This window comes from Porites lutea, chromosome 6 (genome assembly GCF_958299795.1).
Source record: "Porites lutea chromosome 6, jaPorLute2.1, whole genome shotgun sequence".
In the NCBI taxonomy this organism is placed as follows: Eukaryota; Metazoa; Cnidaria; class Anthozoa; order Scleractinia; family Poritidae; genus Porites; species Porites lutea.
The window spans coordinates 18,187,627-18,204,154 of NC_133206.1; the positions used below are offsets into that span (position 1 = coordinate 18,187,627).

At 38.9% G+C, this 16,528-nt stretch overlaps 1 protein-coding gene across 1 annotated transcript; it reads right to left on the reverse strand.

Moving 5' to 3' along the window:
- Positions 1 to 1,533: 1,533 nt before the first annotated feature.
- LOC140941964 (uncharacterized) lies at positions 1,534 to 13,074 on the reverse strand. Its single transcript, XM_073390963.1, has 5 exons — positions 13,008 to 13,074; positions 12,170 to 12,247; positions 10,198 to 10,275; positions 7,203 to 7,754; positions 1,534 to 6,984 (listed from the first exon to the last, which is right to left on the reverse strand). Exons 1-5 carry the CDS (start codon positions 13,072 to 13,074, stop codon positions 3,329 to 3,331), a joined length of 4,431 nt encoding a protein of 1,476 aa, XP_073247064.1. The 3' UTR covers positions 1,534 to 3,328.
- Between the last annotated feature and the right edge of the window lie 3,454 nt (positions 13,075 to 16,528).

Below are 16,528 nucleotides of genomic sequence, written 5' to 3' on the forward strand. Positions count from 1 at the left end.
CTAAGCAACTTGCAATTGATGTATTCAAATCTCTGAATAATCTATATCCAGAGGCTTTAAAAACGAACCTTCAGCGTTCATTCCTATAACGTACGAGGCTCCTCACACAACGTATATCAACCGCCTCGTCTCTTGAGTTTCAAAATTAGCAATTTGGTCCCATGGCCCAAACGAGTGACTATTATAATCTTTTTATTTTTTTTTTCAAAGTCAACCCCTGAGCCATTAAAGAAATTAACCGTTGATCCTTCTTCTCTTCTTCTTTCAGAAATCTGCAATACTCCTGTAGGTGTCATCCAGGACGAATACTCTTCAGAATGGCGGAGGATGTTCCGTTATTCCCATTCTAGACCGAACAACCAGAGTTTCGAGCCAAAATTTTCTCTTGGACTATTCCGTAGCATACTTTCATGGGAGTTTAGCCATTTCAAGTCCAGACGAAAGCTTTAGTTACATCTCATAACGCTCTTATCAAACTTTCTGACTGGAAACTTCTTGGGATGAAATGGGAAAGGCTACATCTTTATCGATGTGTCTTCCCGTTTGGTTAACATAATGCACCCTTCATCGTCTACCCATCAACGTTATAGGCGGACTGCCCTTCTCCATAACAACTATAAGCGCGCCAAATGCCCTTTAGAATAATCAGAATAGTTCAAACAATAGATGCAATGGGAATGCCTTATCCCTGGGAATCAATGGTAGCAATCTCACACTAAACATCGAAGTGAATTTGAGGAAGCGATGGTAACTTAATTAAAAATGCGTCCTTAAACAAAACTCTAGAGCAGACAAAAAGAATTCCTCACACTGCTTATCAAAACAAGAGGATATTCTTTATTGAATTAGGCGGTAAACAAAGCAAATGGCGTAGGCCGATAACTGCTCTTTTTAAGTCACCGAGTTTGTTTACTGACATTGAATTAACCTTGGGAAGAAATGTATGTTGCTCGCGGACAAAGGAGTCTGTTGCAAAAAACTCATGTGTTGGTTTATCATACAACTTCCTAATACAGAATAAGCGATTCAAAACCTTAACAATCAAGCAGAAACATTTATTGCTTAGAATAACTGGTTTGACAACAAATTAAGTTCAATTTCTAAACGATAACGTTCTTTAATACCATAGAAGACTCCTATTCCCGATTTAAAACCTTCAATTGGAGGTCATCAAATATTAAAAACTGTTTAGTTACAATAAAACTTAGTGGAAATTTTCTACAAACAACCAACAGGACCTTGAAGTTAAACACAAATTATAAAGTACAGTAGTTGATTACAGATAGTGGCAGCAGTTTTAAATCTGCAGGGAGATTTCGTAAAAACCGCAGGAAAAAACTTGCCGAGAAGGATTTAATAGATGCTTATTTGTGGGATTAGATGACATTCAAAACATTATTGTCTTTACTATCTGAGATTCAAGGCTGCAGCTCTTTAACAAAGTGTACATTTCCCACTTACAGTGGAAACCAGTCTTACGGCCACCTCGTTAAATCAATTCGGCAAATCGACCTCACATTTTTTGGTAAAAAACAAAAAAAAACCTTGTCAATAGGGTCAACCCTTAATACGGCCAAACGTTTTTGGCCCATCGGTGACCGTATTAACGGGGTTCCAGTGTATCTATGTTTTTTAGTTAAAACTACCAAAAAAATATAAAAGTAACAAAATAGATTATCGCTAAATGATACAATTACAAACAATATGGCATTAAAAACCAACAACTTCATGCATTGGAAAAAGATGAAAAAGAGCTTTTTATTTACGACGTTTAGCCATTTACATTGAAACGAACCCAACTGGATGCAAAGAAGCTACGAAATGTGAACTCATGTCATCTTTTTCAACTGGCTTACGAGCACACTCACTAAAACACATACCCAGCTGAGTTTGTTGCACTGTAAACGCGTGGTGAACATTTTCATTGTATTTTCTTGAACCCCCTTGAGTTGGTTTCGTCTTTCCCAAGCACCCTTGTAGTCTCTTGATAAAGGATCTACTTACAGGGAGGTACTGACACGGCTATCAACTTGTACTCTGTTAATGGGCTACTTAGTAAAGGTTAGCCACTTAAAAGAAGAGCTGTTTAATGGAGGTTCGACAGCATTTCGCTTTGGTTCAACTCGGGTATTCCACGTTAGCAGATATTAAAACGCCACACCTACTTCTTACGTTAACGTCCAAGGACAAATGCGTACCTAACAGTTTGTTTCCAATGGACTTAAACACATCAATACATTACATTAACACGACGCACTTCATATTTTTTTGCTTAAGGTATAGGGTAAACGGGCAACAAAGACGTGCAACTTGTTTTGCAACACTGCCGCAAAATGAGTTATTTGAAAAGCGATGTTGCGCGTCATGCCCACAGTCAAACCTGTCTTGCAACAAATCAGGTTGTTGTAGGTTACGAAAAGTTGTTGCAGTAACTAGAGAGTAGCTATACATTTTGGAACAAAATCTGCATATGTTGCGCGTTTTACCGGCTCAAGGCAATCTTGTGTTGCAGCATGTGACAACTCCCGTGTATGGCATTATTCTAGCGTAATTTTATCCAATAAGAAGTCGGTATCCACGAAAGTTGCAGCAACCTTTATTTGTTGCAAGACAGGTTTAAACATGGGTTATAAAAAGTGCTACATCGCACTGCAGCAATGTTGCAAAACAATTTGCGCGTTTTTGTTGCCCGTTTTACCGTACCTTTACAGTAAAATGCGCTACTCATTAAAACAAAAGCAGATAATTTTCCTTTTAAGGAAAGGAGCCTGCACTCGTCCTCTCAAAGGAGCCTATTATATAACCCATACAAACAATTGCTGTGATAGGAAACCAGACACTGGTAATTTTTAAGAAGCAACTTTGAACCGTACGTACATAATCAAGTATCTCTCGTTACAGTTTAGTTTGAATTGTATTGTGTCTACAATCAACGTATTTTAATATTCCATTCTGGACAGCCAGATGACCATACAAACTTCAAAAAAATACAGTGTATATTTCAAAACCGACATTGACGTTATCTGAAATTGAAGCTTTCTATCAGCTTCATCTTTTTTGAAAAAAATCTTAATGGTAAAAACCAAGGCCGGGTTTACACGCAAATTTTCAACAAGACACAGGCAATGTTCCTATCAGTGTCAATTCAATTATTCAGAGTAAGCGAAATGCCTGAAATAAATTACAGCATAAGGCTGAAACTTTCTGACAAACCCAAATGTTGTTTATGCCAAATTAAAAAAGCTACCTCTGTCCTTCTCATAATTAAGTGTATCAAACTGAATATGGATAGTCAATCCTGCGGCTCGTTATTATGTAATTGTTTCTTTTAATCATCCTCCATGTTTATGTCGTCATTCTCTTCCTCGTCCTCATCTAAGTTAAGAATAGGAGGAGTCCTGGTGAAGACCTTTCGGAGCGCCTTGTTGTGACTGTGGACGATTCGTATCACTTGATAGCCAATCACACCACTGACCTTCAGTGCATGGCAGAACGATTTAGTACTTCCTCTGATCCCCCAATAAAGGGAATCGCGTTTGCTTTCATCATTAACTTGAAATTCTTCGTCACTGAAAAGCACTTCATCAGTAACATAATTTCTTCCCTTCAGGGCTGGAGCGTTATGCAGAACCACTTGGTATCGTTGCTCACTACACATATAGTCAGCTTTTGGATACTTGCTCATGTAGTCATACCGTCTGCTTGATTCGTGAGCGAGGGACACGCCAGCTATGTGGTTGACAGTGTCTTCGAAGAGTCTTTTTCTGCATTCCGAAACAAATTGGCGTTCGTAATCAATCATTTTCTTTTCTTTTACAGGATCACCACCACAGACATTTGCTGCCTCAACAAATGGCGAATGCAAAAGGCTTGGATTTCTTTGCACCTCCAAAAAAGAGCTGTCATTAATAAGAAGTGTGTTGGCACTACGCTTTATCCGTTTGGTCCACGGTTCCCAACCCCTGGTTGCATCTTCGTACACGTCATGCCTTTCGTCGCCGTTCAAATATTTGACTGTCTTCTCTAAACAGGTTTGAAACACTCGCTGTCCAAACAGAAGTCCCCTGGTGATTGAGCACTTGTACCACCTGCGGCTGTTCCCGTCAAATTGATACATAAACTGAATATCGTCGTCAATAGTCCAGTACAGTGAAAATCTGAAGCACTCTGCAAGGCTTTTAATAACTGCCCTCGTGACACCAATTCCTCGTCCTCTCTGCGGCAAAACAACGTACATCAGATTAACGTTGTTCATAGAAGGCCGCTTAAGTCCTTCCATTGTGGCTTGAACAGTTTCTAAGTGATGTGGCTCCACAACCAGAAAAATGTTAAGAACAGAACTACCGTTTTGTGCTCTAAACTCTTCACCAACCATATTTTGGTCTTCTTCCTCTAATCTTTCATTCGTTTGAGAATATTTACTCCATGGATCTTCCTCAAGAAAGTAGTTTCCTATGATCTCTGGTGTTGGACCAGGCCGTATTGTTGGAATGAAAATCGGTGCGAGGCTTTGCGAAGGATCTTTAAAACCTTTGCTAATTGCATCAAGCTTGGTAATCATCTGGGGAGTGAGAAGAACTTCCAAACAGTACTTTTCTTGCGCGCTCTTTCTCAAACGAATGGCATCGTCAGAAAGGGAAGATTCTTGTACAACTCTACAGTTTACACCGGACGTCTGATAAGCAGAGACATGTTTTTGAGCCAGCGTCAAAAGGTTTCCCACTTCTGCAACATCATGGTCAACGAGGAAACAATCTTCAAGTGGGATATTAAAATGATCCTTGTCACTGAGAACATTAATCAACACCTTTGCCCACAGACGATGATCCACATTGCCTGGAAGTCCCAAGCCACCTTTGCCCAAATTCAACTTCGTCTCCAGTTTTCGAATGGCATCAGCCGCCGCCTTTGCAGTAGACTTACGAAGGAGATCTTTCACCTCTTTAACGATTTTCTCATAACCAGATTGTAAGGGTACGATGCTGTTTTCGTCTTTATCTACCATTTTCTCAGGCAGTGAGATATCTTTCTGAATATCTAAGGACGGATGGGGGTTTATCTCACGGATGGTTTTGTGGCAAAATTCAATTACTTTCTGTAGATGTTTATACAGCATCTCTAAAAGAGCAGGTCTACAAGCATCAACATCAAGAGATCGCACTGCAAGCAAATCTTTCACATCTTGTTTAAGTTGCTCTGTTAAGATGAAATGTGACTTCTTTTTCTGTCGTCTGCCACCAGTTTCTTTCTCAAGGAATTCATAGGTGCGTTTCAGGAGCATAAAAAGGAATTTTTTGAACAGATCTTTTTTTCCTTCACCGTTAGCTTTTGACCAAGCAGTCTTTTGTCTTCCGCTAAAGGGATTTCGATCTTTCCCCTTGTTTACAACATCTCGTAGGTAGGCTGAAGCACTGTTAGAAAAGAATTGCTGCACTCGGCTCTCGCACAAGATCTCAACGACTTCTATGAGATCTGATGGGGCTTCTTGGGATGTTGACCAGATGGCATTCCTAAAGGTGTAAATCAGTCGATTAGCGAAGGTTTCGAGTGATCGTCTTAGCAAATTTGAAAGGAAACGCGACGTTTCATCTGAACACATGAAATTGTCGTGCAAGAATCTAAAAAGGCTGTCACTACCTAAATCCAAAGGCAGTTCCGTTTGAGTTAGGAAAGATGTCACGAGATCGCTTGCCTCATTCTCGTCTGGCTGTATTTCACAAATCACCCCTCCTTCTTTGATGGCAATGGCTTTATTCTTCCTTTTTTCTGTAGTCAAGTTCCGACCAATTCGACTTTTGAGCTTTTTTGCAGCTAGGTGGACTTTCTGCAAAAATGGATGGACTGCTTGTTTTATCATAACATGCTCAACATGCTGTTTAACAACTTCTTTCAACTTCTTAAAAAGGCTACAGTGCTCAGCTGGATTAAAATACACCACCTCACTTTCATTCCGCAATTTTTCCAAAACGGCCTCTCCACTAAGCTGAGGAACCTTTCCTCTTTCGTCTTCATAAGTGCTACATTCGAGAAACAGGTCCCACGCATTTGAGAGATCCTCCTCCTTCTTTTGCAGCAAAAGATCTCTGTTGCCTGATGACTTGCTCGTGGGAACTCTCCTGTCATTGACTACATGAACAAGTTTCGGTCTACGGGTAAATTCAAACTCGTCATGTTTTCGAAAAATTGCTGCGATGTCTTCAGCTGACACTGGCCTTCCTGACAGTTGGCCCTGACTGTCGAAAAACAACACCACATCAGCTTTACTTAGCTCCACACTTATCGAATCATTGCCAGTTTCAGCGCCGTACCCAGGAACGTCTACGAACTCTACATCAACCTCTAATTCTAATTGCCCCGAGCTTGTCATCGTCCTGTTTTTCAGCCCATGGAAAACTGGAAATGGTCCTTGAAGCTCAACACGCATTTCGTCTTTTACGTTTGAATCTTGCGAGTTTCCGTGTTGATCTAATTCTTGGAATTTTCTTCTTAGCAAATCTCTCACGTCTTCCAAGGTCTTCTTCTCTAGGTTTGCTTCTGGGAACCAAATTTCAGGACTAACACCTTTCTTCTGCTTGTGTAACAAAACCTTAACTCTTTTTCCGTATTTAACATATATCGGAAGTGGTGTCTGGCTACCTCCTTCTGCGGAAGGAAGAGGCCCATTTTCTACTTGTTGATCAGCAGGTAAACCCCAGTTTAAAAGAAAATTGAGAAAAAAACTTTTACCAACCCCTTGGTTCCCAAACACAGCAAGTGATAAACATATCTTACTTTCCGTTACAAGTGTACTATGAAAACTGTCAATACTTTCTCGAATAAACTTCTTGACGGTCTCTGACCTTGAGGGTTTCTTCTTGTTATCATATAGCAAGTACCAAGCTCCCTCCATGACATCAGAACAAAGACTTATGTTCTCCCACAGTCCTGCCTCCTGAGGGACATCTTGGAATTTATACACTCTGTCCTTTGCAAATTTTTCAATGTCTAAATGTTAAAAAGAAACACATCGTTTTAATGAAAATCGTTTTAAAGTCTAGTTAGTTCTGTTGTTCATTTGTAACACAATTTGCCAGCTTAAACCACTTGACTGTTTGTTAGCATAAGTGAAAATGCAAACAGCTACATGTACAGTTGGTTAATTGTTCTTATAGTGTGTATGTGTATGTCAGCCTTAAATTTCTAACAAGATAATAAGATCTCACCTATCGTGGCTTTGATGGCTGTTGCAATTTTCTCGGCAGTAACATGTGTCATGTCATCAAAACACTCCAGAGGAAACAGCGACTGTGGTCGCTTCACTATTAATCCAAGCTCTTTGAAGTCGGTTTCCCAGCCAACTGGCACAATTATAACCTTAATTTTGCTGGAGCAAAGTACTTCAGAGATTGACTCCAGCCTTTCCTGGTCATCTTCACTTCCTTCTGCCCCTGAGAGCTGTTTTCCAGCAGTTATCAGCACAATGAGCTTTTGCTGAGTTGGATTTTCACTGAAATGGGTAGCAGCCTCTATTAAGGCCAAATCCATCCTTCTGAATTCACTGTCACTTTGTTGTGGAACAGATATTACCATTGAATGTACATCTATGGGTACTGTATCAGCACCCTCCCCATAGACAACAAGCGCTGTCTTTGCACTCTCCGAGGGGAGCTTCCAACAACTGGAAATATCTTGAGAAAATCTGAACTCCTTTTGAAAGTCTTCCGTTGACACTGTCTTGGAGAAGTCCAGGGCAAACACAACTTTGAAATCGAGTTCTGAAAGATATACATCAAACAGTGCATGAAAACCAAGCCCATGCAGTGGGTTTAGGTTAACTAGCAATACACCTAATTGCCATAGAAAAGAAGTAAAAACAAAAAAGCAATTAAATAGCCATGCAAAAATACATTGAGACATTCTGATAAATGAAGTTTAATGCAGAATGAAGATGATGTGAACTGCAGAAATACAAATTTAAATGAAGATGTGATCGTTGCAGTAATAATGGCAATGTAAACAATTGTAAATTGACGCGAAAAAAAATTAGCGTTAGCACTGCTGTGCTCTACCAACTGAGCTATGAAGACCCATAAATTGGGAGTAGGCCAATTTGTTGAGTTGGTGGAGCACTGCTGCGCTGACGTAGAGGCCATGGGCTTGAATTGTGTTCAAGCCACGAAAAATTTTTTCAGGGTAATTTGCAATTGGTTAAATTGCAATCACCACTGCGACAATCATATCATCATTTTATTTTTGTATTTAATAATAATCATGATAATAAAAACAACGAACATATTTTATTGATAACAACGTTAACTATTAAAATCCTATAACAACAACTAGCGATAACTAAAGGTTACGGAGTGCGGGCAACAACGATCGAAGGTCCTCTTGTCGCCCGCAATAATAATAATAATTGTCAAGTCACTAATATAGGGCAATTTCCATACTAATGCTCAATTGCACTTTACAGAAGTTTTAAAGATAATAATAATCAGTACATACAAATAATAAAAAGTAAGACAAGTAAAAATTAAGAACCTAGTCATGAAAAAACGTTTGGAAATTAAAACGTTTTCAGTTTAATTTTAAAACATGATAGACTTGTGGTCATCCCTATGTCCTGTGGTATGTTGCTTCACAACTTTGGGGCAGCAAACATAAAAGCGCAATCCCCAAGGGTCTTTGATGATTTCATTGGAGGAAAGCGGAATAAGGTTCCATCACAAGAACTGCGAAGACTGTAGCACGAAGGTGTAGCAACACAAATAAGAGAAGAAAGATAAGAAGGAGCCATATTATTTAAAATCTTAAAGGTAATTAATATGATCTTAAAATCAATGGGCTGGCTCACAGGTAGCGAGTGCAGATCTCGTAGACAGAATTTAGGCACTGAATATACCAAGTGAGCACATGCCTTTTGAATTCGCTGGACCTTTAAGGTAAGACTGTTGAGCAAACTGTAGAATAAACTGTTGCAGTAATCAAGGATGCTAGTAATGAACATGTGAATAAGGGTTTCAGTGTCTTTTAGACACGAATTTCCTTAAGTGACGAATATTGTAAAGGTAGAAAAATGCTGCTCCACACATCTTACTTATATGAGTAGACATAGTAAGCTTTGTATCAAGCCACACACTGAGGTCGCTGGCTTCGTCAGCCAAAGAAACATCCACAGATCCAACCCTAATCCAGTTAATAGAAATTGTCACAGCCTCGCTGTGAAGCCCTGGGTGAAAGCCACAACTTATAGAGTTTTTGTTTGACATGAGTCTGTGATGGGTTTATGTTAATCTGACACTTTATAGGACCAAAGTTTGATACCATTGCTGCACTGTTTGTCAACTGTCTTCAGTTACAGCAGTGGGGTCGGGGCCATGTGTCTGCTAGATGTCTCCCAATCACAATTTAACCCCTGAGGGTTGGCCGGCAAGTCACTTCAATCCTGCGATCAATCACGTTTCCAACCAGTTGTAGCACATAAGGGTCTTGGCTGGAGATAGGTGCCTTACATGCAGGTTGGACCTCCAGGAACTGTGGCTTAGGTGCCCTGAGCTCCCCCTTCATTGCCCTGGGTTGCATTGGTCCAAGCCTGGATATCTCTTGGGCATGGCGCTAGGGCTTGTGGCTGGTTTGCGCTTTTGGGTGGGCCAGTCAGGTTTTCTAGCATCTTGGGGTGTCATTACATATCGACCCTGGGTGCCCTCAGGAACCTCACCTCTATTTGCCACTTGCGCATAACATGCAGTAAAATGTAATTTAAAGTTTTCAACACCAAGGGGCAAAAGTCTTGTTAGTGGCATTCTTGAAGTGTTTTGTAAGTGCGTATTTGGCCATCATTTCTTGTGTAGGGTAGCACCTGCATGTTGATGGAGCACTGAGGCAGGTTACTGTCAAGCATTATCTCAGGTAAGCACATGCATTTTTCCCTCCTCATGTGACCGTCTTGAGCCCAGCATTCTGTTGTTGTGATAGCACTGCATTGAGATAGTTGTCTGCAATTTTCGACAGTTGGAAGGAGAACTGAAGCTATTATTTTTAATGCCACTGTAAAGCTCTGAGCAGCACGGTAGCCACAGAAATGACCAGATAATGGTTTGGAAGTGTTTCAGTACCACATATAAAAGCCACAGATAAAACAAATAATATAAGTCATTATCTTGATACAATTGTAAAAATGTATAACGTAATGTATATAGGAAGCAATGTTTTATTTACCTTCACTGTTAGCTTGATCTCCAATAGTGTCTAGTCTCCTGCGCTTGTGATCAGTTTGATCCTCAGCAGAGGCAGCAGCTGAAGACAAAAGGCAAGGGAGCAAAACATTAAGTGAAAATCTTAAATGCAGAAACTTCCAATCTTTCGTTTTCTACCACTGCTGCATTCCTGGTCTCCAGTATCTGACATATCTACTCTAGGGCTAAGAGAGGCATAACATGGGAATGGGATACACTATACAACAACTTTATAACCTTTCCCAAAAAGGCTTTTCTGAGATAATTTTACAGTAAAAAAAAGGCACATAAAAAGAACAACAGTTGCCTGGTGGTCACAAGAAAAATTTTTATAAATAAAACCAAAGCTGACATACATGCAAATTTGCTTTTGTATAGCGTTTGATGAAAAGGGTTAAAACTTAATTAAGACAGCTCCATAATAGAAATCCTTTTTAGTAGACAGTTCTTTGAACTTAAAGATACCAAAGAGTTCTTCTTTATCCTAGCCAGAGTGCAGATTTATGACGTCTGGAATGGTGAAACGTATCAATTAAGTAGTGATTTGACGGTACTTTATACATTTGAACATTGATAATATTAGCGGTTTACAGGCTATATGTATATGTTAATGATTTGTTAAATCAATGCCAAAACATGAATGATTAATAATGGTAATTGAACTGAGTGGAGTGCAATTTGGTCTGACATCATACGACATTCAAAATCGAACAAGCGCGCAGCGCGAGCTCGATTTGAAATCACAAGTATGATTTCAGACTAAAATTGCACAACACGAAGTTCAATTACCACTTTATTACATCCATTTTGAAATCGCAGAAATTAGTTAGTACTAATATTTTATTGATCAAGTAGCCGGTTTGTTAAAAAGCCGAAACAAAAAGGCTTTTACATCTCATTTTGTATTTGAAACAGAAATGATGCGATATAGAACAAAAATGGTGCGATTTAAAACTGAAATGATGCGATTTAGAACATAAAGGACGCGATTTGGAAAAGATGCGATTTAGAGCAAAAACTGGTGCGATTTAGGAATAAATCACACTGCTGAGAGCCAATCAGATTGCACGGATAGCCAGTGATTTCAAAGTGAATGTAATAAATAATGGTAATTGAACTGAGTGGAGTGCAATTTGGTCTGAAATCATACGCGTGATTTCAAAATCGAACGAGCGCGCAGCGCGAGTTCGATTTGAAATCACAAGTATGATTTCAGACCAAAATTGCACGACACGAAGTTCAATTACCACTTCATTACTTCCATTTTGAAATCGCAGAATTTAGTCAGTATTAATATTTTATTGATCGAGTAGCCGGTTTGTTAAAAAGCCGAAACAAAAAGGCTTTTACATCTCATTTTGTATTCGAAACAGAAATCATGCGATATAGAACAAAAATGGTGCGATTTAAAACAGAAATGTTGCGATTTAGAACATGAATGACGCGATTTGGAATAGACGCGATTTAGAGCAAAAAATGGTGCGATTTAGGAATAAATCACACTGCTGAGAGCCAATCAGATTGCACGGTTAGCCAGTGATTTCAAAGTGGGTGTAATAATGATCATTACCAGGTAATTTTACTACGTTTGGTGCTATTTAGTTGGTTCTGGCAGGGGGTGTGTGGTAGGCTGATCTAGCTAAGTAAGTAGAACACTTGACTGCAGAGCAGGACGTTGATTGTTCCAGGACTGGACCAATACTCAAGGTCTTAAAATAACTGAGAAATAAAGATACTGCCTCTGCCCTGCAAAAATGGCTAGCCCATTGTATGACTCAGATGACCACATTAAATGGGGTCCTGTCTTTCATGTTGACTTTAAAAAAGGGTCCTCAATTAGTACTAAATAAGGTATTGACAGTCAGATAAAATGTGTTTTTAAAGTGCAGATCAAAACAAAGGATTTACATCATCTCACTTGCAGCGCATAATAAAAAAGCATTATAGTATCTAACCTTGGGTTGTAGAAGGACGACTTAATGCGTCAGAAAAACTCCTTCTTGAGTTGTTTGAACCAGTACTACTGTTACTACCTTTAAAAAAGTGCACCAGGTTTAAGATACATGAAGACTAAAATGTAGGGCACTAAGTACCAGAATCACGCACAAAATAATATGGGCTAGCACTTACATTGTCCACTCTTGCCTTTCCACTTTCAACAGTGGCTGAAAATTACCTTTAGTTAATAGGCATCAAATCAGGTGAAAAACCAAATCTTCTCACATGAGTAAACCTGCTTCTTATCCTAACTCATAACCATGCCTTTTCCTGTCCCTGACTCTTCTTCTATGTTTAGGGTACATTCACGGGTATCTAGAAACTAGGGTAACTTGGGAAACCAGAAATTCAGGCTGGAAAATCAAATGGTTTAGGCCATTCTGTTTAGGAGGGTTCAGAAAATTTGAGCTGTGATTTGAGGCCATGCAATTTTTCAACTTTTTTAGTCTGTTATGCTGATTTGGATATACTTTAATGTAGCAGGGTGTCTCCCTACACATCAAATTTTATCATTTTATGTTCATATTTACAAGATTTCCACTTAAATCAGGTTTGTGTAAATGGCAAGCACCTTCTTCATGGTGGACTTCCCGCGTCACTCTTTCTTAAAGCCGCTTCATCTCCATTACTTAAATGGCTGTTTCTACGACAGTTACTAGACTGCTTGTATTGCACAAGTGTATGTTAGCTCTGTATTTTAATGCTTTGTTGCTAAAACACTTAATAACATTATAAAGGTTTTCTTTCACCATAATTACAGTTTGTTCCGGTCAATTGTTACTAATTTAGTGGTACCTGCAGTTTCGGCAGGGGTACTCTGCCCTTGAGCACTTGTTGATGTGTTTGACTCACTAACATCCATGACCACCAGGCAGCTCCAAAATGCATCCACAAATTATGCAGCAAAACCATCAACACTCCTTTACAGAGTTATCTGTAAAATTAATGTTAATATTACATTAATGTTCTTTCTTAAAACAATGTTTGTTGACCTTCAGGATTTGATGCTATCAACTACACCAAGAGAAAAGCCTTGCATCAATAGGGTTCCCATTAATGAATTCTGGTAGCAGGGGAAATGAGCAACGTTACTGGAGAATATTTGAAAGAGGCTCCTCGTCTTGACAAAAAATAGTCATGGGCTACTGAACATCAGCTGGAGAATTTTGCATAGTAAACAGAGAATTCTCTCATCTTTGATGCATAATGAACACCATGCATCAAACATTAACAAGAAGAGCACCCATTGCAAACATAAAAAAACTGCTCAAGACATGAAAAGAAGGTATAAATTATAACACTGCAAATACAAAAGGAGGCACAGATGGACAAACTTGAAGAAGATTGAAACAGATTTCAATAATTGTGGTTTTTGTAAACCTGTTAGCCTAACAGTTTTTAAAGTTCACTTTGATGTTTTTAACTTTTGATAATAAATGCTTGGGTGACATAATTATTTGATTGTGATGCAGCTCTGATTTTGTCATTCACAAGTAATTTCTCAAGTTCTATAACAAATAAAGACACGTAACTGGCATGTGAAAAAAACTAGGCAGCCTTGACACAGCCACTTTAATGAATGACAAAACAAGTCCTGCCTAGAAATCTGGGATAAGTAGATTTAAAACAGAATGACTGGTGGTCTGCAACCCAGGGTTGGGGGGGTGGGGGTACTCAGGATTTCAAGTGACAGGGATTATTGAATGGGGGCATCAAAACCCAAAAAAATCCCTAGGGCTTCAAACAAATCCCCAAAAAATTCCTGGACCAAAATTTAACCCCCCCAAAATGTGAGCCATAAAAATTTATTTGCAGAACTATGCAGCTGGGATATGTGGGAATTATCACGAATCTTCAGATGGTTTTGAATACCCTCAAAAAATCCCTACACGTGGATCAAGCTACCCAAAAAAATACTTGCCAAATTTTCCAACCCCAAAAAAAACCAAAATCCAAAATTTCAAACCCCAAAAATCCTTTGATCACCCCTGTCACTTGAAATCTGGAGTATCCCCCTTGGGGTCCAGGGTTGTCAAAAGTAGCCGGCTGCCGGGAAAAATCGCCACCTACTTGGTTAGTATCGGCCGGCTACTCTGCTTGGCATTTCTTTACAGATGATGCTTTTTAAATAAAAATATCCCTTGACTGGCCACTTACTTTAACAACTCAGCCATCTACTTCAAAAATTTCTGACAACCTTGGGGGTCTGCACTGTCACCTACAAACTGTATTGCTGTTTTTCCCTGTTATGCCATTAAATAATTATTAAAATGAAAACTGTTCAATAGGTAAAGTAAAGAATCTGGGAAATTAAAGGAGGTACCTATACAAAGATCCTTGCTAATCAGGTCAATGCCAATATTTCATTATTATTTTATGTGAGATGTCAGGAGAAATAACAGAGCTTTAAAAGGAGATGCCATGTTGGTGACCATCCAGCTAAATGAGAGCACCAAAATAGAGGCTGGAAACCAACAGAAACGTCTGTTACTGAGCTTTGCTACAAAAGTATGAATTTATTTCTTGAAGAACTCATGAACATTAAAATGATACTTTTCCTAATAAAATGACTGTTCAGATAGGAAAATCTCCCTCTCTTTTTTAACCTACATGACAGCTAAACTCGATGAGCGGAGGTTTCTCTCTTGCATGGCTTTTGACGTTTATGAAGTCATTCGTGTCTCTTGCCTGTTGCGTAGTTGGTTTTTTTAACAGGGTGGTCAGAAAGGTTTGAAGTAGATGGCTGAGTTGTCAAAGTAAGCGGCCAGTCCAGGGATATTTTATTTAAAAGATGCCATCTGTGAAGAAATGCCAAGCACAGTAGACAGCTGATACTAACCAAGAAGGCAGCGATCTTCGCCGGCAGCCGGCTACTTTTGACAATCCTAGTTTAAGTCCTGTGAGAAACAGGACATAAAATAACCAACTAAGCCAACTTTTCCCTTAGGGAAAAGAGGCCTTATGTCCCTTTCCTAGTCACAGACATCTACATGTATTCCACCATAAACAGCTGCTTAGGGAAAACATAGGCACGTTAAACGTGCATGAGCTATTTTGAATGCTTCAGTGTAACTTTACTGCTTCAGTGTAACCTTACCAAGAGTGATAAATCTACCTTTTTCGTCCTAAATGTAGACTGGGTTTTTGTGCGAAATTGAGTATTGCCGTACATAAACGAAAACGCAAAACGCTCAGCTGTGTCGATCCTCATGCTATATATTCACTTTCCTCTGTCTTTCCCTGTTACATTTGGTGCAAGTTAAACAAATTGCTAAAGTAAAATATATGTCTACTCACCAAACGTTGATTAGAAGGACAACTCTAAGGTTTCCTCGGAGTTTCTTAAGCCAAAATGTGACTCATTGAATTCGAGTAGTTATGAAATACCAGGATTTTTATCATTGTGGTATATGGTTGCATCAACACAATTCACGAGGTTTTCACGTGCGATTCTACCCAGTGAAACAGTGTTTAACTCCGACAACTTATTTCTTCACGTTTTAAAAGCTATTGCATGCTTCTTAAAAGATAAGAGCCTTTTTCAAGGCATTGGCTACAAAACGAAACAGGTCTTCATACGTACGTTCAAGTTACTATTATTATTGTGAAAAGCCAATCTGCATGAGATGTACAGTCACACAACTGGCAGGTGAAAGTGTTGGACTTTGCCCCTTTCGTGGTTCGTACATGAGGGAATTCGAGTTATCACACAGTAATCGAGTAAACAGAATTATAAAAATAACTCATGCACACAATTTGCACGTGAAGATGTTGGTCTTTGGCCCTTTTACAATTCGTACTTTAAAAAAAACGCAAATTGTTTACTACAAAATTTTCTCAAACGATTTTAAGAAATCACCTCGGCTTTACAACATCTGCAATTAAATTATGCTTCATGTAATGTCAAGATTGATAGCTCAACATTTATCAACTTCCAAGAAAATTATCAGAAATATATTTCTGCTCATATCATGTTACTCCACTCAATAAAGCAGTATCTAATTATTGTGTCAACTAGCTTCTTCCAATTTTATTCCCTAACGCTACTGTTTCTACTTAAGTCACGCATCTTTACTAAATAAAATAAGTTTCAATAACTATAATGCTTAGTATGCAGGAAGGATGTATCATGTTGTTCACTTATTATTCTCTTTTTGTTTGTTTTTTTTGCCGGAACGAAAAAGGTCTGTTGAACTTTGTAAGCGAGAGAATAATATTTCTACAGCTTGTTTACAGGATTAACAATACTCAGTACAGCTTTAAAAAAATAAGCTGCCTTTCAAACTTCTAAAACCACATTTTATAGGCCGCATACT